At 40.8% G+C, this 21872-nt stretch overlaps 2 protein-coding genes across 2 annotated transcripts; both read left to right on the top strand.

The window, feature by feature from the left end:
• Window positions 1–97: 97 nt before the first annotated feature.
• On the top strand, window positions 98–10201 carry abcc10 (ATP-binding cassette, sub-family C (CFTR/MRP), member 10). The gene is made up of 21 exons (XM_077024672.1): window positions 98–747; window positions 852–2214; window positions 2460–2687; window positions 2778–2934; window positions 4555–4706; window positions 4913–4992; window positions 5229–5400; window positions 5624–5722; window positions 5854–6043; window positions 6153–6230; window positions 6340–6519; window positions 6605–6734; window positions 6883–7066; window positions 7166–7509; window positions 7657–7826; window positions 8010–8170; window positions 8243–8496; window positions 8694–8839; window positions 8944–9041; window positions 9239–9351; window positions 9513–10201. Exons 1-21 carry the CDS (start codon window positions 560–562, stop codon window positions 9649–9651), a joined length of 4626 nt encoding a protein of 1541 aa, XP_076880787.1. The 5' UTR covers window positions 98–559; the 3' UTR covers window positions 9652–10201.
• A 617-nt stretch (window positions 10202–10818) lies between these two features.
• On the top strand, window positions 10819–21335 carry LOC143528786 (uncharacterized). The gene is made up of 5 exons (XM_077024670.1): window positions 10819–11085; window positions 12612–12648; window positions 13097–13211; window positions 13520–13698; window positions 13827–21335. The coding sequence occupies exons 2-5, from the start codon at window positions 12646–12648 to the stop codon at window positions 20841–20843; spliced, it is 7314 nt and encodes a 2437-aa protein (XP_076880785.1). The 5' UTR covers window positions 10819–11085; window positions 12612–12645; the 3' UTR covers window positions 20844–21335.
• The last annotated feature ends 537 nt before the right edge of the window (window positions 21336–21872 follow it).

Here is a 21872-nt window from a genome sequence, read left to right as displayed (position 1 = left end):
TTACGGATAGAAGTACAGAAAACTCGTTCGAAGAAGCGCAAGTATGCGTTTTTCTTGCCTCAGGACTTTTATTATGAAAGCGGTTGATCCGCGACCATTTTATTTTGGATGGGGTTTATTCTATCCGGATAGCTACCTGTTCGTGCTCTGCTTTCCTATGCCGCATACTAGCAAATACTTCCACAGGTAAATTATAGAACAAAACGAAAGGGACAGTTTTACTTGTTCGAGACCACACAAAGCATTTCAAAGTAGCTTGTACCGAAACGTAAAATAACAAGCTAGATGCTATGATTTTGTTATATTTGACATGTACATTTATCTTAAAAAGTGTAGATGTTATCTGGCCAGAACCAGCTAGTCATCTATCTACATAGATGAAGTAACTTAATTAAAATGTATTGAAAACTATCGTTAGACAGCTAGCTAGCTAAATTCTATTGCTACCAGACTTGAACGCATGCAAATTAAGATGTGACCAACTACCCAAATTCAAAGGAACTAATAGTGAAACAAACCGTGACTCAAAATTCTGTAAAGTGTCTCACATGTCCCGGCCATGGGAGGAAATACAGCTGGTTTAAGGCTGTTGGACATTCTGTCGGAACTTTGCCACACTGATGAGGACTATCCCTTTCCTCTCTGGCAAAATGGAACAGTTAGCCCATGCTTCAATCAACTGATCTGTGGATCACTTGCACACGCTGTCGTTGCTGTTCTAAGTGCCTGTTATTTGAGCTTGCCAAGGTGAGTTGGGTAACAACCACAACAACCTTACAGCATGCATGTATTCACACATGTTTCTAAAATGTTCATATTGTATACTGATTTAATGTCATTCGTGTTTACAGCCTCATCTACACTCCTCTGCCTGTTGGATGGATCCTCAGGGCTGTGTCTGCGTTTCTGCTGGTTATATTTTTTTGCGGGGATTTGGTACTGGTGTTTGAACTCCAACAGCAAGACATATACTTGGACATCCTAGCTGATACATGTGGCACGGTTGCTTGGCTGGTCCACCTTGGGGCGATTTTAGCACTGCAAAGATCTGTCTATAGGAGAACCAGAGGTCCCCCATTGTTTGTGGTCTTAGCTCTTCTTCCAGTACCTAACCTAGCTTTTACCCTCACTGCTTACATTCAAGATGGCAATTATCTCAGTGCCCTGCACCCCCTTAAGATGGTCCGTTTGGCCTTGGCTGTGACCAGAGCAGCCCTAGTCCTGGTCTACCTGCTCGCTTTTGCCTTTCCCTGCTACAAATCCCAAGCAGAGTCTCTGCATGTAAATTTAAATAGAGATGATGGGGCTCCTCTATTACTGCCAGAGCCTTGTGGAGGGGAAACAGTAGCAGAAGATGGCGCCAGCTGTCTGTCCAGGCTCCTCTACCTCTGGCTGAACCGTCAGCTGAGTCAAGGCCCTCGTGGGGAGCTGGAGAGACCCAGCGATGTTTTCCAACTTCCGCGCAGGCTTCAAACTGGAGCGGTGACTCTGCGCTTCCGTCAGCGTTGGGCGCAATGTCTGAGAGCTCGAAGAGCCCCCGCCGAGCTACAGAGGCGTGCAGGGGGCGACGAGCAGGAGAAGTTATGCAGCGAAGTCGTGCCGGAGGAGCCCCGTGAGGAAAGCCAGCAGCACGAGGTGAAGCTCTTGTGGGTTTTGCACAAGGCCTTTGGCCTGCGCTACTACCTTCTGGGTGTGCTGAAGCTGTTGAGCAGCCTGATGGCGTTCGCAGCACCGCTTCTCCTCAGCGCGTTGGTGGGCTTCATGGAGGCCGAGGATGCGCCTCTGAGCACCGGCGTGTGGTGCGCCGTCGGCCTCTTCTCAAGCACGTTCGTGGCAGCCTTCGTGCGCAACATTTTCACCTTCGAGGTGTCGAAAGTGGCGCTGGAAGCTCGGGCCGCCGTGGTGTCCACCATCTATGGCAAGGCGCTGCGGGTCAGCCGCTCCGCCCTGGCGCGCTTCAGCGTCGGGGAGGTGGTCAACTTCATGAGCACGGACACGGACCGTCTGGTCAACTTCTTCAGCAGTTTCCATGAGGTGTGGAGTCTTCCATTCCAGTTCGCCCTCGCCCTTTACCTGCTCTACCTGCAGGTGGGCGTGGCCTTCCTCGGGGGACTGGGCGTGGCTCTTCTGCTCGTGCCGCTCAATAAGGTCCTGGCGAGCCGCATCCTAGAGAACAATAAACACATGTTGTCCTACAAGGACAGCAGAGTGAAGGTAGGGGTGCTTTATAGAAGTCCTTGTTTACTAGTTCTATATGGTTAAAGCATCTCTATTCATAAGCATCTATTACGGTGTTTAAAAGGTGCCCTTTTAAAATACCTTGATTTGAGTTTTTATTGTGTTAGTGCTCCAGCCTAATATTTAATTGTGGAATTGATTATTCCGCACTTATTATTAAATACACAGCTTATGACAATGAACAATCATGTTTTAAAATCATTTGCTTATTTTTTGTAAAGCTAATGACCGAAGTCCTTTTTGGAATACGAGTTCTGAAGTTCTACAGCTGGGAGCAGCACTTTGCACAGAAGATAAACCAAAGCCGCAATAAAGAACTGAGTCACCTGAAGAAGCTGAAGTACCTGGACGCAGTGTGTGTCTATACCTGGGCGGCTCTGCCTGTGGTCATCTCCATCCTCACCTTCATCACCTATGTGCTGCTTGGAAACACACTCACAGCAGCTAAGGTGAGCAGGAGAAGGAACCATCTGAAGGAAGCATAAAAAAAAAAAAAAAAAACTTTGACCTTGATTTGCACTGTGACGTTTATCCTCCAGGTGTTCACTACACTGGCTCTGGTGGGCATGCTTATTCTGCCACTTAATTCCTTCCCATGGGTTCTTAATGGCACACTGGAAGCGAAAGTATCTTTGGATCGTATTCAGAACTTCCTCATGTTGCATAATCAGGACTTCTCTGCCTACTACAGCCAAGGTAGCTGATATAGTTTCACTTCTATCTGCTGCACACTAAAATATAGTTTCATTTTATTTGTATACTTCATGTAGTTGACATTGTTAAAAAGCAGCTGCACTGACAACTGGATATTGACATCTAATAAGCAAGCTGTTTATGACCACTGTAAATAAAAACCTCCAGTGATGAATGGTGGTTTCATATACGAATCTCTTAAACGGTCATGAATGTAACCAAAATCAAAGGACACACTCCATAAGTCTGAGAACCACATCTCTATTGTACAAATGCACCTCATCGATGTTTTGGATGCAGGAGAGGTTACCTGGGTCACAATTTAGGACTGATTCTGGGGAGAATCACAGTCCTAAATTGTGATTCAAGTTCGGGTCATTCCATGTCAAATCAACCAAAATTTGGATTGGTCCCCGCTTGACCACCTCACAATCCCTTCAAACTTTGTAGGCAGATATGTTTCATGGAAAAATCCAAAGTATTTCTGTTCCATGTTCAATATTTCAAGAGTTACAGCCGTTTTTGTAACCCCACCCTCAGACGCATCTTTTGCGAAAGTGGCTAAATAGCAATATTTGAATGTGAATATCTCTAAAACTATTACAGCTAGAAGGCTAAAATTTTTTTGTATGTTTAGAAACTGGTAAACTTGTAATTTATGTACTTTTTGAATTTTTTGTGTAAATACTGCATTTTAGCACAACATAAATTTTGTTTTGCTTCTCTTTTTTGAATGTTATTTTTCCATGATATGGGTGATATTCAGTGGGGAATAAAACCACTATATCAAAAAAGGCCATTCCAATTTTTCTACCATATAATCAGCACATATCTAAGTATATAACAGAACAAAAAAATTAAAAAAACAAATATAGGTATTTTGGGAATGTCCAAACAAGGGTACCGTATGTGTGAAATCAGATATTTGACAGCAAATTGTGCAAAAACTGGACCACATACAGGCAACTTATTTATTACTTCAACATTGCCACTGGAAGTACTTTGAAACATAAAACATAGATCAGCCTTCTTCTACTCCATCCATGAGATAATGACAGGTGAAAATGACTTAGTTGTTGTTTTTTTTCCAACTTTGGGAATTTTTCTATTGACACAACACAACTTACAGCCCTAGAAAGTACATAAATTACAAGTATACAAGTTTCTAAACATAAACATTTTTTTCAGCCTTCTAGCTGTAATAGTTTTAGAGTTATTCACATTCAAATATTGGTATTTAACCACTTTTGCAAAAGATGCGTCTGAGGGTGGGGTTACAAAAACGGCTGTAACTCTTGAACATGGAACAGAAATACTTTGGATTTTTCCATGAAATATATCTGCCTACAAATGGGGAAGGTTTGAAGGGATTCTGAGATGGTCAAGTGGGGACCATTGGTTGAGTTGATATGGAATGACCCGTTCAGTTACATGCCCATCAAATGCGGTTCATTTCATCACAGCCTGATGAACCCAAATAGGGGGGTAGGGGAGGGCCAGCTGAAGCTAATGAGATAAAAAAGTAAACAGATGTATAGTGTGTTCTTTTCAATATGCATGAGTATGTGTTAATGTGTGTGTGTGTGTGTGTGTGTGTGTGTGTGTAACATTCGTTAACTGCAGAATTTCCTAAAGAACCTCTCACTGCGGTTCAGATGAGCCAAGCTGGTTTCTCATGGAAGAGGTCTGATGATTCACAATCTGACTCCAAGGTGGAGGACATATCTTCAACAGGAACTCTGTACCTCCATGATATCAATTTAAGTATCAAAAAGGTATGTAGTTCCTTCATCACAGAAAACTAAATCACTATCAAAGCAATACTGTGTGTAGTTTTTCTGTATTGTACAGTATATGTACACAAAATGTCATATTTCTTTTTTCCTACCTACATTTTAACTAACCTTAAAGCAAGTAACCATAACCCTTTATGTATGCACAGCTGTTTTTTCCAGTTACTCAAGCCGTTTAATGTTCTCAGGGTTCCCTGGTGGTTGTGGTGGGGAAGGTCGGCTGTGGGAAGAGTTCTCTGTTAGCTGCCATTACTGGCGAGCTGAACAGGTACAGACTGGCAATGTCCCTCACAGTAAAACATGGAAACATGACTAAAACGAAATGGTTTATTTTGCATGGTAATCATTTCTGAATCCCAGGAACAGTAGTAGTACATCTTAACATGGATTGGAGGATTTTTACAAGCTGTTAATACCTCAAAATAAAAATGCAGTAGCTTGTGCCAATCAGACTTGTGTCAGAATTCTAAAGAATTTCATCCTTTATTTGTGTGCACGCCTTAGATGTGGGGGTGTAGTGGTTGTCCAGGGCAGAGAGCAGGGCTTTGGCTTGGCTGTGCAGGAACCATGGATCCAGCATGCAACAGTGCGTGACAACATCCTGTTTGGACGAGACTTTGACAATGCGCGCTATCAGGCTGTACTTGAAGCTTGTGCCCTCACCGATGACCTTAATGTAAGTTGTATAAAAATTCCACTATAATAGAGAAATTGGATTACACATGGAGCCATCCATTAAAGATGTGGCTTTCCAGAATGCTCATATCTTGCTTTATTATCATGCTGTAAGTGATTAGCATTGTCTAAGTAACACAAAGCTTTTAGTCACTGTGGTGGTTGAACACCATAATGAAACTGATTGTGGTGCTTTGACTTGTTTCATGTCAAATGTTGTTCAGATTTTGCCCAGTGGAGATCAGACCGAGGTGGGAGAGAATGGAGTAACGCTCAGTGGAGGTCAGAAGAGTCGAGTCGCCTTAGCCAGAGCTGTCTATATGGTAAAGGAGGTCTTGATGGGCCCAGAAAACCAACCTACGTTACAAATCTACACCAAAGTGTTTATCAACACTTTAAATGACCTTTCCTAAGAACACTTATTAACCAAAAGAAACCGGGGTCCCTGTGGCAGGACAAGGACCTCTATCTGCTGGATGATCCATTAGCAGCAGTGGATTCTGATGTGGCTCGCCATCTCATGAAGAATTGCATTATGGGAGTTCTTAAGAACAAGACCAGAATCCTCTGCACACATCGAGTAGAGTTTGTGGAGAAAGCGGAGATGGTGGTATTGATGGACAAAGGAACCATTGTGAACATTGGTATTGGCTACTTGAAATTGCACTGCATTGTATAGAAGCCATGCCATATAAGGTCTATACATGTAAAAGGAAAGATTGTTTCAGATTTGTCTGTTTTGTTTTGGGAAAGGCACCCCGGAGGAAGTCTTATCTCTGGTGAGAGCTGTGCCCAGAGACAGGAAGAGTGACAGTGAAAAGAGAGAGTCAGGTACTACTGTTCTCGCACCTGTTTTTCATATGATGGGGTTAACCCAGTAAGCGGTCAGTGCTGGATTTCCCCTCTTTCTGATTTTGAAACAAATTGCTTCCTAAACTAGACGGCACTGCGCATGAAGAAGAGCTGACCAGTGAGCCGCTTTCAGAGGACAAGCTGACCACCGTGGGAGAGGAACAGAAACAGAAGGGTGGGCTGGCGTGGACGGTGTATCGGTCCTACTGGAGGGCCGTGGGCGGATGCCTGGCTGTGTCTGTGCTTTGCTCATTGCTCCTCATGCAAGGTGGGGGGAACAGCATTTCATCCTTTAGTGGTGCTCCTCAGTAGGGATACCAGCACAGCCTCACCATCCTGACCTTTCACCCCAGGTACTAAGAATGTGTCAGATTGGTGGCTGTCTCATTGGATCTCGAACCTGAAAGCCAACCAGTCTGAGCAGATGTGTGTGACGGCAGGTCCTGACACCACCCTATTGCTCCTCTCTGCTCAGAGACCTTTGTGAGTCTGGCTTATATATGTTACGCACTCTACCGCTGTCTCTTGTTCAGAAACCTTCCTGCCATGTTACTGCTAACAAAGGACAAGTCCCTTTATTGTTGTTGTTGTTGTTGTTGTTAAAAACACCCCCTCCCCCACCCCACCCCAGACTGGTCAGAGGCTTGAATGCATTTGGCAACATGACCTCGGAGCTGACGTTCTACATGACTGTGTATGGTTGTCTTGCTGCGGCCAACACCATCTTCACGGCTGCGAGGGCGTTTCTCTTTGCCTATGGGGCCATCCATGCAGCCACTGCCCTCCATAAGAGACTGCTGAATAGCGTGCTTAAGGTACTCGCTTCAAACTTTTTAAGTAAAGTTTTACTAGAAAAAAAATCTCTAAAGTTTGACGGTGCATTTAAATTGATCTATTGCAATCCTCAATTCTAGGCGACAATGATATTTTTTGACACTACACCCCTGGGGCGAGTCTTAAATCGTTTCTCTTCAGACATCTACAGCATAGACGACTCCCTGCCGTTCGTCCTCAACATCCTTCTTGCCAATGTGTTCAGTCTGCTGGGAATGCTGGTAGTAATGAGCTATGGGCTGCCTTGGGTGCTGGTGCCTCTTCTACCACTAGGGGTGCTGTACTACCAAACGCAGCGTTTTTATCGTCACTCGTCCCGCGAGCTCAAACGCTTGTGCAGCCTCACACTTTCTCCAGTCTACTCACACTTCTCAGAGACGCTGAGTGGCCTGGCCACGGTGCGGGCCAGTGGCCACGCTGCCAGGTGCGGTACCTGCCTCCACTACGCTGTGCAATGCTGTCACTCATCCTCCTCCTTCTGGTCACTTTTTTTAAAAAAGAAGTTCAGTAAGCAAGATTGAAAGCAGAGAGTCTTTAGTAGTCTGTTCACCTGTGGACGTGTGTTTTGCAGGTTTGAGGAGGAGAATGAGAGGCGTTTGGATCAGAACCAGCGCTGCCTGTTCATTAGCAACGCTGCTATGCAGTGGTTGGACATTCGGCTACAGATGATTGGTGTCACAGTGGTGACTGGCATCAGTGCAATCGCTCTGATTGAGCATCAGCTTAGATCCATTGATCCAGGTGTGTGCTCCACTGACCTTTCACAGTAATACCTCAATTGAGCCTGTTTAAAAGTAAAACTTAAAATTTTGTTCACAAGTGAGTATCACAACATTAAAACCCAAGAAAGAAAATTCTGCCATTCCACATAGCAGACAGTCAGGAAATCCTGCCCCCTAAGCCTCTGTTCTTTGCTCTCTCCAGGTCTGGTGGGTCTGGCTCTGTCGTATGCCCTTTCCATCACTAACCTGCTGTCAGGTCTGATCTTCAGCTTTGCCCAGACGGAGATGCAGCTGGTGAGCGTCGAACGTTTGGAGGAGTACTCCACGAGTATCCCACAGGAGTGTCAGGATGGTGGCGTGGCGGTGAGTGGCGAGACGTGTGGAAGAGTTCCGCTGTTGAATAGACCTGCTTATCTAAATGTACCGAATTGCCAGGTTCCAGAGTCTTGGCCAGAGCATGGACAGGTGGAGTTTGATAGAGCCGTCTTGGCATATCGTCCTGGCCTGCCCAACGCCCTGGACGAGGTGAGCCTGGTGGTGCATCCCGGTGAGAAGGTGGGAATCGTAGGACGCACGGGCTCAGGGAAATCCACACTGTTCCTGGCTCTGTTCCGTATGGTGGAGCTGAACCACGGCCGGATACTCCTGGATAGGGAAGATATCAGTCTGGTTGGACTGTCTCAGCTGAGGTGAGGAGTGCTTAGGTTTTTATGAGATGTTTCCATCAAATTTTGAATATGCCATTGAAAATGTAATAATAATTGGAATCTGTTCAGCACGGAAATCGGTACTAATCCTGTGGTTCCGTACAATCTGCTATGTAGGAGCTTTTGAGTTGAACATAATCCTCATATGTATGTTGAATGTCATGCTGTGTCCATTGCAGGTCCGAACTGGCCATCATTCCCCAGGACCCCTTTTTATTCTCCAGTTCAGTAAGGGAGAACCTTGACCCCAGTTGCCGTTACCCTGACAACCAGCTGCTAGATGCTCTGGAGCAGTGCCACCTGGGAGACGTCGTGCGGAGAATTGGTGAATGCCAAGGGAGTGATCCATTAAACAAAAACGTCTGCTCGATGAGTAAGGTGACAAGCTCGTCGTGATTGTTGTTCTTGTGTTTCTGTGTTGTTTGGCAGGAGGGTTGGACACAGCGGTGGGAGAAAGAGGCACGTCCCTTTCCGTCGGCCAAAGACAGCTACTGTGTCTGGCTCGGGCTTTACTCACAGAGGCCACTGTGAGTGCTGCATACTCAGTCCTTTCGTGGTCCAAGAAAGTTGACTCGGTCCATCTGGACACAAGTTTACTTTTTTAGATCATCACAGATCCAAGTGACTTCTTCAATCTTTCTTCATGGTGTTCATAAAATAGACCTAAAGGACAAAACATCACATAGAGTGTCTCTCTTTACATGTTGTGCTGTTCCATTTGTAGGTTTTATGTATCGACGAGGCCACAGCTAGTGTAGACCACAATACTGACATGCTTTTGCAGAAGACTATCCGAGAAAGGTTCAGTAACAAGACCGTCCTCACTATCGCTCATAGGTCAGTGCCCTAGTCCTCACTAATGCTACGTTTTGAACAAACAGCATGTTTGCTGTGTTGTGTTGTTTTGTTTATAAAGTACAGTTTGTTTATATCATGCAGTTATCAACTTTTTCAACAAATGTGCCTTCATCACACACGATCGCTTCCTCTTTCCACAGACTGAACACCATTATGGACTCTGACAGGGTTCTGGTAATGCATGCTGGGAAGGTGGTGGAGTTTGACAGCCCAGCAGCTCTGTGTCAAAGGAAGGATTCAGTGTTCCATAAACTTATGGGTGGAAGAGATGAAGAATGATGTGATTTTATCTAATAGTGTTTTAAAATGAAATGTTAAATCTGTTTAAAGACTCTACAAACTGTGGCCTGTATTCACATAGTTACATAAGTGGGAGTAATGCTTTTAGTACTGCATAGCACTTTCACGGACCATTGTGGGGAACAAAGACAGACTGACGTAAGAGTCCTAGAGATTCTTTGTGAATATGGCTACATATTTCTAGGACATTGGCAATATATTTTGCTGTGTCAATGTCATTTAAATGGCTGTAGCAGAGCACTGTGAAATTCTGTGTGTTTATAAACTCAGGGAGCTTATTTGTTTTATTTGTTTAAACCTATTACACTTTCAAACATCAAAGTAAAATGTCAAAGTAAAATGTCGTTGGTTTAGTCCCTGTCATTGCATGTTTTAAATTATTTGATATAGTTTTACGTAGTTAGGTCCAGAATTTGGTCACTTATGGTAAAGGTGACCAAGTAACAGAGGAGTTTCATTTTGCAGTCCTATAAACAGTATGTAATTTATAACTTTTTTGTCATCTTCTATTAAAGTTTATTTAAATTTTTTCAGGTTAGGCGCGTTATTCTTTTATTGCGGTACTTAACGAGGTTACATAACGCTGGGAGAACACCTCCAGGAATTATGGCTCCAGCCTCCTGTCCTGTTTGTGATTGTTTATTGGGAAGTGAATTGTGATAGCAAGAGTTTTAGAATATATTTTTTCACAAATATGTATGCATATATTATGAATCATTTATATCATTATCTGTGATATTTATTCTCTACTGAGGATGGCAGTAAATATGACTAGTATGTTTATAAAGAAGGGAATGTAAATGTAGAATACATCACAGATGCCACTTGCATCAGAAATCTTAATATAGCTTTTTTTCCCAAATCGTTCTAGTTCAGACTGACTTAAGCATCAGACCTTAGGGTGTGGGGTTTCCAGACCTTAGGGTGTTGGGGTTTGCTGTTCCGTTAATAATACAATTTGCACAGTTACCATGTGTTAAGAAAAAGGTATAAACACAAACATGAACCAGAAGGTGTGTTCATTGTTAAATTCTCATCTCCACCCATATCATCTTCAGTCCACATCATCATTTCCAGTGTGATTGAGGAGAACAGAAGCGGGTGTTTTCTTTATGAAACAATGACTGCATTAGTCACATGGGAGGTTACAGGTGTGACCATTCTAAGATTTTCCTGTATGGTTGGTTGCCATTCCATTTCGGAGCAGGAATTTGCAGATTGGTGTGTGCGACTAGGGCTCTGTCCCAGAAGGAAAACCAGTTTTTGGCTCTTCCACTGTGTGTGATGCCTCCTATAAACAACCAGCTGAGAGCAGCAGTAAACATGGTCTTACTACTCAGTGCACGGTAGCTTCAACATGGGAACTGACCTTTTCCACCACTGATCTTCCACTCCGTCTTAATCCAAGGCCAGGTAAGGCTCAGCTGCTTGTTTTAGATGGGCTATCACTTGATAAATTTAGTGCAATAGTTTGCATTTTCATAACATAATTGAGTGGCATTTTATGCTATATTAGAATTCAAATGTGAATAATTATCATGCTCAAACTCACTACTCTATGCATTTTAAGTGACATTGTAGAGGATTTGAGTAACTTGCATCAAACATACCATTCAATCTCAGAATTCTTAGCTGGGTTGACATTCATTACTCACATGAAGTTCAAAATATACTCTTTCACATGGAAAATACTATGAGACATTGAGAAATTCGGCACCAAAGCTAATTAACATGGTAATTTGCTAGTGGTTTAAGTGTGTAACCAGAAAGTAAATTTGTGAAATGTATATATATTTGGTGTATTTAAGTATTTATTGCAGTTGAACTTGAAATAAAGTGTATCAGAATAAACAGAAAGCTAGCACTCAAGAGTACTGACTTGTGACTTGCTGCTTTGACAAGTGCTAGACCTAGATCTATAAGCACAGTATAATCTATAGTTTTGTCAGGGGTGCCAGTGCAAATATTGTCAAAACAGCATGTACTACCAATGAAATCTGCACTGCATCTGTGTGTTTAAACCAGAGGGTGTGGCTCAATGCACAGTATCCTTTATTCTGGCCTAACCCGTTCTTAAGTCTCGTCGATACACTGTCCCAGAACAGTTTCAGGTCTGTTTGCCTACCTGTACCTTGCCTGTTTGATGACGTTTAAAGAATGCACAGCTGTAGGGAGAGTGATTTCTAAAACATGTTTAAAATATAAAATGAAAAAGTAGTAATATGTTTACTGAAGGTTCTGCATGAGTGATTCACTGCTGTTTGAGTGCCACAGCAGATCCCCCTTTGGTATGGTAACAGTAGTTTGAGTTTATTGTTTTATTCCTTGTAGTGCTGTTGCTAACAGGCTCATCAGGTTTTTCCTTAATTTCTAACCCGATAGTGGTAGTAATTCTTGCTGGTTAGTTTCAGTTAATTAGTTTCAGTGTTGGCGCAAGACTGCGTGTTAAGGGATACATGCCCTGCAATTCAAAATCATTGGCAACTTCAGTTAACTTCATAACATAATCTTGTTCTCTCCCTCCTTGGGAGAACACACCTATGCACTTCACCCTGTACATCCCTCTCCCATTTACCCTTCAGTCTGGGTCACATCATGCCCTTCATGAGGGTTTACACACATCCCTTCACAGCAGGGTTGTCCTGTAACAATGGACATGTTCCCAAAGCTAAACGCCCCCCCCCCCCCCCCCTCCAATGGCCAGAGACAACTCACTAGCATGGCATTCAAAATACACATTTAGCTTCTTGAGTGACAGTCTCTGACACCACCCCCTCCTTCAGGGCATGATGGACTGGCACAGGCAGCATATATTGTTAATAAAATGCAGTACACTTTTTGTAAGTAAATGAATGAAGTTCCATGCACCATTTTGTTTGTTCCAAAATACATAACACAACACACCTCATCTGATCATCTGTCCTTTTCATTCATCACAGATTTGAGCCTTGGTAAAATCACGCTTGTAAAAGCATGGTAAGAAACTATTATTGTTGTTATTGTAACAACATTTCCCTAATCATACATATCCCTTCTTATATGTTTTTAAAGTATTTAATTTAAAGTATTATGATAACTCAATGTTGATATTCTTACAAAAGTAAAAATCTAAGTTTTATACAGTAGATGTGCATCAGAACTTATTCACTTTAACACTTGAAGCTTGGTTATGTGGTGAAACATTTACGGTAGACAAAAAAACCATATAATAAAGTAAATCGTGATCAAATTATGTAAATAAAACTGCAGCTCCTTTTTACTTTATTTATGCATGGAAATATACCCGAGTAAGATATTTTTCTGTTATATCATAATTTAGGTTAATTAGGTCTACAATTGTTTTTATATTTCCAAATGACACAGTTTGAATCAACATGGACACTATTTCTTATGCATGTATATACCTTATCGCATATATTTTCAGCCTCGACATCAAAGGAGATTCTCTGACAGCCTTGTGCTTGAGGAAGATGGAAAAGGTTCTGTGCTTGTGTCCAGGATTAACCCTGATTTATCAGCAAGTCAGGGACTGCAAGAAGGTAACTTCATATTTTAAGTAATACTACAGTAAATTCTAAATCATATATCATGTATCTCCAGCACTGCTTGCATAATTTCTGCAGAATTTACTTCCATCCTTAGTCTAACACATTATCCACTTAAGGTTTTCAATGACATTTGAATACTAGATCAGGTTGCAACTAACCTCTGCACGAGAGCCTGTGCAATTTGAAGACCAGGAACATGTGTTTTTTTTCATGTGTATATAACCAATGTTAAAATCAACACAAAAGATAAAACTTTATTCTGTTGTGTACAAAAGACATTCTTCCTATTAATGCTGCAGGAGATAAAATTGTTGGTGCCACTATTCACTTTGACCACCTGACAAAGTATGAAGTGGCTGAAATACTGAAGCTAATAGAACCATATGATGACAAGGTTCAAATGCTGGCAAAGCAAAACAAGGGATCTAGCAAGTCTAAGAGTTTGGAGAGTCTGGATAGAATCAAAGCTCCGGATGAGGTACGTGGTAAAGATAATTCAAATGTATAATAAGTACAGTTATAAAAGAAGTTAACAAGATAAGTATCAGAAATGCATAACAAATAGTGGCACATAAAACACTAACAGCTATCAAAATATTTCTGCAGATGCTTAAGGATTCTTACAGCAAGATTTTTAGTACCAAAGTCAAGAAATTTTTGAAAGAAAACCCAGATGGAAGTCAAGAAAAGGCAACCAGCTCCCTTAATGGGCAAAAGGCTGCACATGTTTTAAGTCATGACAAAACAAAAAATGACATCAGCAGTCTTCTTCCAAATGACTTGCCAATGGTGGACTTCAGAAACAAGAAAGTGGATGTAGAAGCCTGCCTTCAGAAGGTAGAACGCAGGGAAAAGTCCTTAAAAACTTTACAGTCAGTGGACCATTTTGGGCCTTTAGAGAGTCAAAATGATATTACAGTCACAGGCACTCCAGAGGTCAACAAAAATGATATGAAAACATTGCCAAACACAAGTGTGGTACTACAGAAGGGCAACATAGATATAACTACAAACATGAGTGACTCAATAACCAGACCTGATCTGGGACCTCACACATACAATAAGACACCAAATATGAACGTTGTAGAAACTATGACAGATTTTGATTCAGAAGTTAATAACCCAAGTCCAGATGTTAGGACAAATGTGCCAGTGGGTAAATTTCTAAAAACAAAAAAATCAAATAGCAAAGCTAACGCTCATGGTGTCTCAGAATATGAATACAACTTTGACCCACTGCAGCAAAGTGTTTCTCTTGGCCAGAGAGATGAGGTTAGAGTACCTGAATTTGATGAATATAATTCAGACTTGGTGTCAGGTCAATTCATGATGGAACAAGGTAGGGTTAAAACTCCTCAGCTTGACATAGACACTACCTCTAAACATAACTATAGTCCAGAATTTTTACTCCAAAGTTTAAAGAAAACTCCTGATATTGACATCAATAGTCCTAAAGGGAAACACAAAATGCCCAATCAGAATCTTCCAGATTTCAAAAGCCCTGAAATTGATGTTAAAGGAGATTTGCAGAGGCCAAATTTAAGAATGTCATCACCCAATCTGGACTCAGATGAAGGCCCAAACCTAAATGTCAAATCTCCTGATATGGACATTGATGGCCCTTCAGGAAAAATGAAAATGCCAAATTTTAAGATTCCCACTTTTGGACATCCTAAAGATAAAACACCTGAAACGGATATCTCAGCTCCTACATTTAAGGGAGATATTAATTCACCTGACTTTAATATTAAAGGTCATAAAACAAATTTCACAGTCCCAGAGCTAGATGCAGATATCCATTCTGGTAAAGTGAAAATGCCAACTTTGGAGAAACCCAATTATGACATTAATTCTCCTGAATTTGACACTTATGCCAACACAGGGAAGCTGAAAATGCCTAAATTTGGACTTTCAGGCAATTTACCCAAAAGTCCAGATCTCAAAGGGCCTAAATTTAAGGGAGGAATCAATGGCAAAGACATTGATTTAACTCTTCCTGAATCTGATTTGAAGATTCCTAACTTGGATTACAACTCTCCTGATATTGGCATTGAGAGTTCAGGAGGTAAACTCAAAACTCCAAAATTTAAAACACCAAAATTTGACATGCCTGGGTTTAAAGGACCCAAAACCGAAGGAAACTTGAAGCATCCAGATTTGAGCGTATCATCACCTGAATTGGATGGAGAAATCAGTACTCCTGACATGAACATTGATGGGCCTAAATTAAAAAGTTCAAAAGGAGGCTTAACACTTCCAGATGTCAACTTACCATCAGGCAATTTGAAAATGCCCAAGCTGAAGACACCCAATTTAGGGCTATCAGGTCCTAATGTAAAGGCACCTGAGATGGATTTCTCACCTGGTATAATTAAGGGGGAGATCAATTCACCAGACTTCACTGGTCCAGATGTAAATATAGACATGCCCACGGGTAAAATTAAAGGGTCAACTCTGAAAACACCAAATGTTGACATGAAGGTCCCTGAGTTTGACACTGATGTTCCCACAGGAAAATTTAAAATGCCCAAATTTGGATTTTCAGGTAATTTACCCAACGCCCCAAATCTCAAAGGCCCCAAAATTAAGGGAGGAATTGATACCCCTAACATGGACTTGAACCTTTCCAAACCTGATTTTGAAGGCCCAAACCTAAATGTCAAATCTCCTGATATGGACATTGATGGCCCTTCAAAAAAAATGAAGATGCCAACTTTTAAAATTCCCACTTTAGGACATCCCAAAGTTAAAACACCCGAAATGGATATCTCAGGTCCTACATTTAAGGGAGATATTAATTCTCCTGACTTTAATATTAAAGGTCATAAACCAAATTTCACAGCCCCAGAGTTAGATACAGATATCCATGCTGGTAAAATGAAAATGCCAACTTTGGAGAAACCAAATTTTGACATTAATGCTCCCGAATTTAACACTGGGAAGCTGAAAAAACCTAAATTTGGACTTTCAGGCAATTTGCCCAAAAGTCCAGATCTCAAAGGCCCCAAATTTAAGGGAGGAATCAGTGGCCAAGACATTAATTTAACTCTTCCTGAATCTGATTTTAAGACTCCCAACTTGGAATACAACTCTCCTGATATTGGCATGGAGGGTTCAGTGGGTAAATTCAAAACACCAAAATTCAAAACACCAAAATTTAGCTTCCCTGGATTTAAAGGACACAAAACTGACATTAAAGGAGACTTGAAGCATCCAGATTTTAACTTGTCGTCACCCGGATTGGATGGAGAAATCAGTGCTCCTGACATGAACATTGATGGGCCTAAATTTAAAAGTTCAAAAGGAGGCTTAACACTTCCAGATGTCAACTTACCATCAGGCAATGTGAAAATGCCCAAGTTGAAGACACCCAATTTGGGGCTATCAGGTCCTAATGTAAAGGCACCTGAGATGGATCTTTCACCTGGTATGATTAAGGGGGAGATCAATTCACCAGACTTCACTGGTCCAGATGTAAATATCGACATGCCCACAGGTAAAATTAAAGGGTCAACTCTGAAAACACCAAATGTTGACATGAAAGCCCCTGAGTTTGACACTGATGTTCCCACAGGAAAATTTAAAATGCCCAAATTTGGATTTTCAGGTAATTTACCCAAAGGACCAGATTTCAAAGGCCCCAAAATTAAGGGAGGAATTGATACCCCTAACATGGACTTGAACCTTTCCAAACCTGATTTTGAAGGCCCAAACCTAAATGTCAAATCTCCTGATATGGACATTGATGGCCCTTCAGGAAAAATGAAGATGCCAACTTTTAAAATTCCCACTTTAGGACATCCCAAAGTTAAAACACCTGAAATGGATATCTCAGGTCCTACATTTAAGGGAGATATTAATTCACCTGACTTTAATATTAAAGGTCATAAACCAAATTTCACAGCCCCAGAGTTAGATACAGATATCCATGCTGGTAAAATGAAAATGCCAACTTTGGAGAAACCAAATTTTGACATTAATGCTCCTGAATTTAACACTGGGAAGCTGAAAAAGCCTAAATTTGGACTTTCAGGCAATTTGCCCAAAAGTCCAGATCTCAAAGGCCCTAAATTTAAGGGAGGAATCAGTGGCAAAGGCATTAATATGACTCTTCCTGAATCTGATTTGAAGACTCCCAACTTGGATTACAACTCTCCTGATATTGGCATGGAGGGTTCAGGAGGTAAATTCAAAACACCAAAATTCAAAACACCAAAATTTAGCTTCCCTGGATTTAAAGGACCCAAAACTGACATTAAAGGAGACTTGAAGCATCCAGATTTGAATTTGTCATCACCCGGATTGGATGGAGAAATCAGTGCTCCTGACATGAACATTGATGGGCCTAAATTTAAAAGTTCAAAAGGAGGCTTAACACTTCCAGATGTCAACTTACCATCAGGCAATGTGAAAATGCCCAAGCTGAAGACACCCAATTTAGGGCTATCAGGTCCTAATGTAAAGGCACCTGAGATGGATCTCTCACCTGGTATGATTAAGGGGGAGATCAATTCACCAGATTTCACTGGTTCAGATGTAAATATAGACATGCCCACAGGTAAAATTAAAGGGTCAACTCTGAAAACACCAAATGTTGACATGAAGGCCCCCGAGTTTGACACTGATGTTCCCACAGGAAAATTTAAAATGCCCAAATTTGGATTTTCAGGTAATTTACCCAAAGGACCAGATCTCAAAGGCCCCAAAATTAAGGGAGGAATTGATAACCCCAAAATGGACTTGAACCTTTCCAAACCTGATTTTGAAGGCCCAAACCTAAATGTCAAATCTCCTGATATGGACATTGATGGCCCTTCAGGAAAAATGAAAATGCCAAATTTTAAGATTCCTACTTTAGGACGTCCCAAAGTTAAAACACCCGAAATGGACATCTCAGCTCCTACATTTAAGGGAGATATTAATTCACCTGAGTTTAAAATGAAAGGCCATAAACCAAATTTCACAGTCCCAGATCTAGATGCAGATATCCATGCTGGTAAAATGAAAATGCCAACTTTGGAGAAACCCAATTTTGACATTAATGCTCCTGAATTTAATACTGGGAAGCTAAAAAAGCCTAAATTTGGACTTTCGGGCAATTTGCCCAAAAGTCCAGATTTCAAAGGCCCCAAATTTAAGGGAGGAATCAGTGGCCAAGACATTAATTTAACTCTTCCTGAATCTGATTTGAAGACTCCCAACTTGGATTACAACTCTCCTGATATTGGCATGGAGGGTTCAGCGGGTCAATTCAAAACACCAAAATTCAAAACACCAAAATTTAGCATCCCTGGATTTAAAGGACACAAAACTGACATTAAAGGAGACTTGAAGCATCCAGATTTGAACTTGTCATCACCCGGATTGGATGGAGAAATCAGTCCTCCTGACATGAACATTGATGGGCCCAAATTTAAAAGTTCAAAAGGAGGCTTAACACTTCCAGACGTCAACTTACCATCAGGCAATGTGAAAATGCCCAAGCTGAAGACACCCAATTTGGGGCTATCAGGTCCTAATGTAAAGGCACCTGAGATGGATCTTGCACCTGGTATGATTAAGGGGGAAATCAATTCACCAGACTTCACTGGTCCAGATGTAAATATAGACATGCCCACAGGTAAAATTAAAGGGTCAACTCTGAAAACACCAAATGTTGACATGAAGGCCCCTGGGTTTGACACTGATGTTCCCACAGGAAAATTTAAAATGCCCAAATTTGGATTTTCAGGTAATTTACCCAAAGGCCCAAATCTCAAAGGCCCCAAAATTAAGGGAGGAATTGATAACCCCAAAATGGACTTGAACCTTTCCAAACCTGATTTTGAAGGCCCAAACCTAAATGTCAAATCTCCTGATATGGACATTGATGGCCCTTCAGGAAAAATGAAGATGCCAACTTTTAAAATTCCCACTTTAGGACATCCCAAAGTTAAAACACCTGAAATGGATATCTCAGCTCCTACATTTAAGGGAGATATTAATTCACCTGACTTTAATATTAAAGGTCATAAACCAAATTTCACAGCCCCAGAGTTAGATACAGATATTCATGCTGGTAAAATGAAAATGCCATCTTTGGAGAAACCAAATTTTGACATTAATGCTCCTGAATTTAACACTGGGAAGCTGAAAAAGCCTAAATTTGGACTTTCGGGCAATTTGCCCAAAAGTCCAGATCTCAAAGGCCCTAAATTTAAGGGAGGAATCAGTGGCAAAGGCGTTAATATGACTCTTCCTGAATCTGATTTGAAGACTCCCAACTTGGATTACAATTCTCCTGATATTGGCATGGAGGGTTCAGCAGGTAACCTCAAAAAGCCCAAATTTAAAACACCGAAATTTAGCATCCCGGGAGTTAAAGGACCCAAAACTGACATCAAAGGAGACTTGAAGCATCCAGATTTTACCTTACCATCATCAAATCTGGATGCAGAAATTAACACTCCTGACATTGATATTGATGGACCCAAAGCTGGTCTTAAAGGTTCTAAAGCTGGCCTTACACTTCCTGACATCGATTTGCCATCCAGCAAAATAAGAATGCCTAAAGGGCCAATGCCTAATATCAAAGCACCCAAAGTTAAAGGAGTATCTGATGTCCCTGATGTGAATTTGAAATTCCCTGAAGCCAACATGAGAGGGCCAAAATTAGATGTGAAATCTCCAGATATTGACATTGATGGTCCTGAGGGTAAACTTAATATGCCTAGATTAAAGGCTCCTAAAATTGGTTTGCCAGGATTTAAGGATCCTAATGTTAATCCTAAACTGAATGCAGGTCTTAGTGGACATGACATTAGTTTTGATGGACCCAAAGCTAATCTTCAGGGATTCAAATCTGACGTTAATCTTCCAGATATGGACTTGCCATCGGGCAAAGTGAATGTGCCAAAATTTAAGATGCCTGATTTTGGACTTTCACGGCCTAACATAAAGGTACCCGAGATGAATACTTCCCCACCTACAATGAAAGGAGAGATCAATACAGATGCTGCTTTAGGTAAAGTTAGACTGCCTGATTCCCCAGACACAAACTTGCAATTCCCTGAATCTCACATGAAAAGGCCTCAACTTGATGTGAAATCTCCTGAAACTGATGTGAATGGTGCTGGAGGTAAATTCAAAACACCCAGATTAAAAACCCCAAAATTTGACATTCCAGATTTTAAAGAACATGATCCGGAAGTTAAAGGAAATTTATTCTTATCGTCTCCTAAATTTGATCCAGATATTAGGGCTCCTGAATTTGACACCAGAGCTGATCTTAAAGGTCCCAAAACAAATCATACACTTGCAGATACAGACCCTTCATTTAGCAAACTGGATATTGACAGTTTTGAGGTGCCTGATTTAGGACTCTCAGATATAAAGTTGCCTAATATGAAAGGCAGAGGGGAGTTCAATTCACCTGGCATAAAATTCACTGAACCTGAATTCCATGATCCAGATATAGATCCAAGTATATCCACTACTAGATCAAAGGCTGAATCCCTCAAGAAAAAAACAAATGGCAGTATCAAACTTACAAAAGACTTGGATTCTTTGGTTTCAGATTTAGATCTTGATGTACCACATGGCACTTTAAAAAAGTCAAAGTTTAAATTATTAACAATTGTATGACTAACAATTAAAAAGAATATGAAATGACATGGATGTGATTAACAATAAAATATGCCATGGAAGATTAAAGTGGTGGTTTGGTTTCTAGTGTATCATTGATGAAAATGTTATATAATGTGTAAAATGTATTTTATTTTGTGTTGTTATGTAAGTATTTGTAATAATAGGCTACCTGTGTCTAAATGTACATTAAATGTATACTACAAGGACATTATTATTTGGATAAATGTTAGAATAAAGGAAATTAGTAACAGTTCAAAACATGCATGGGCTCTAATGAATATTTGAATGCATATTCTGAAATGTAATATGTCACTGTAAATATTTTAAATAATCTTGTAATCTAATGTAACAATCCCCCCCCCCCCCCCCCAGTTTCATTTGTATCATTATTAAATGCATTTCTATTGGACTATTTGTTTGAAAGCATGTTTATTATTATTATTGTTGTTGTTGTTGTTTGTGTTATTGTTGTTGTTGTATGGATTATTTCAAATAAATGCTTTCAGAAATACACCTGCCCTATTTACTGTAAAACAACTGCCATTCATAGTATTAAATGTTTGTTAAATCAGTCGGCATACCACCCACAGCTTACAATGTAATAGTTTCTCATTACTTCCTGAGTCATAAGGAAATAGCTTCATTGCATAAAAAGATTGATGTAATGTATAAAGGATGTTAAGAGATACTCAGAGAGGGTTTAATGTACTTAATGTAACTGAATTAACGTAAACAATATTGCTGGAATCACTAGCTTTAAAGGTTTAGGTCCTTGTTTCAGAAGGAAAGGGTGTTGCTGCACCTATATAATCTATAATTTTAAATGCAAGATCCAACAGAGCATATTTGAGTCTGTGTACATAATGATTGTTCATAAACAATGTAATCATAATATATTTATCATACCAGAGAAAGTAATATGGAGTTATTATAGCATTTAACATGAATTGTGAACGACCTGATACCGTTTTTCTTATGTTTAGAGTTTAGATACTTTTTGTTACCACCTTGGTAAGTGTGGCATTA

Source organism: Brachyhypopomus gauderio, chromosome 12, assembly GCF_052324685.1.
Source record: "Brachyhypopomus gauderio isolate BG-103 chromosome 12, BGAUD_0.2, whole genome shotgun sequence".
NCBI classification, from domain to species: domain Eukaryota; kingdom Metazoa; phylum Chordata; class Actinopteri; order Gymnotiformes; family Hypopomidae; genus Brachyhypopomus; species Brachyhypopomus gauderio.
Note: the sequence above shows the minus strand (reverse complement) of the source record. Positions and strands in the feature narration are given on the sequence as shown.

Coding starts and splice junctions, on each gene's coding strand:
- abcc10 (XM_077024672.1), top strand. CDS start 560: ATGGGAGGAAATACAGCTGGTTTAAGGCTGTTGGACATTCTGTCGGAA. Junction 5,401..5,623: donor CCCTCACCGATGACCTTAAT/GTAAGTTGTATA, acceptor AATGTTGTTCAG/ATTTTGCCCAGTGGAGATCA. Junction 7,827..8,009: donor GCTTAGATCCATTGATCCAG/GTGTGTGCTCCA, acceptor TGCTCTCTCCAG/GTCTGGTGGGTCTGGCTCTG.
- LOC143528786 (XM_077024670.1), top strand. Junction 13,212..13,519: donor AAGTCAGGGACTGCAAGAAG/GTAACTTCATAT, acceptor TTAATGCTGCAG/GAGATAAAATTGTTGGTGCC. Junction 13,699..13,826: donor GAATCAAAGCTCCGGATGAG/GTACGTGGTAAA, acceptor ATATTTCTGCAG/ATGCTTAAGGATTCTTACAG.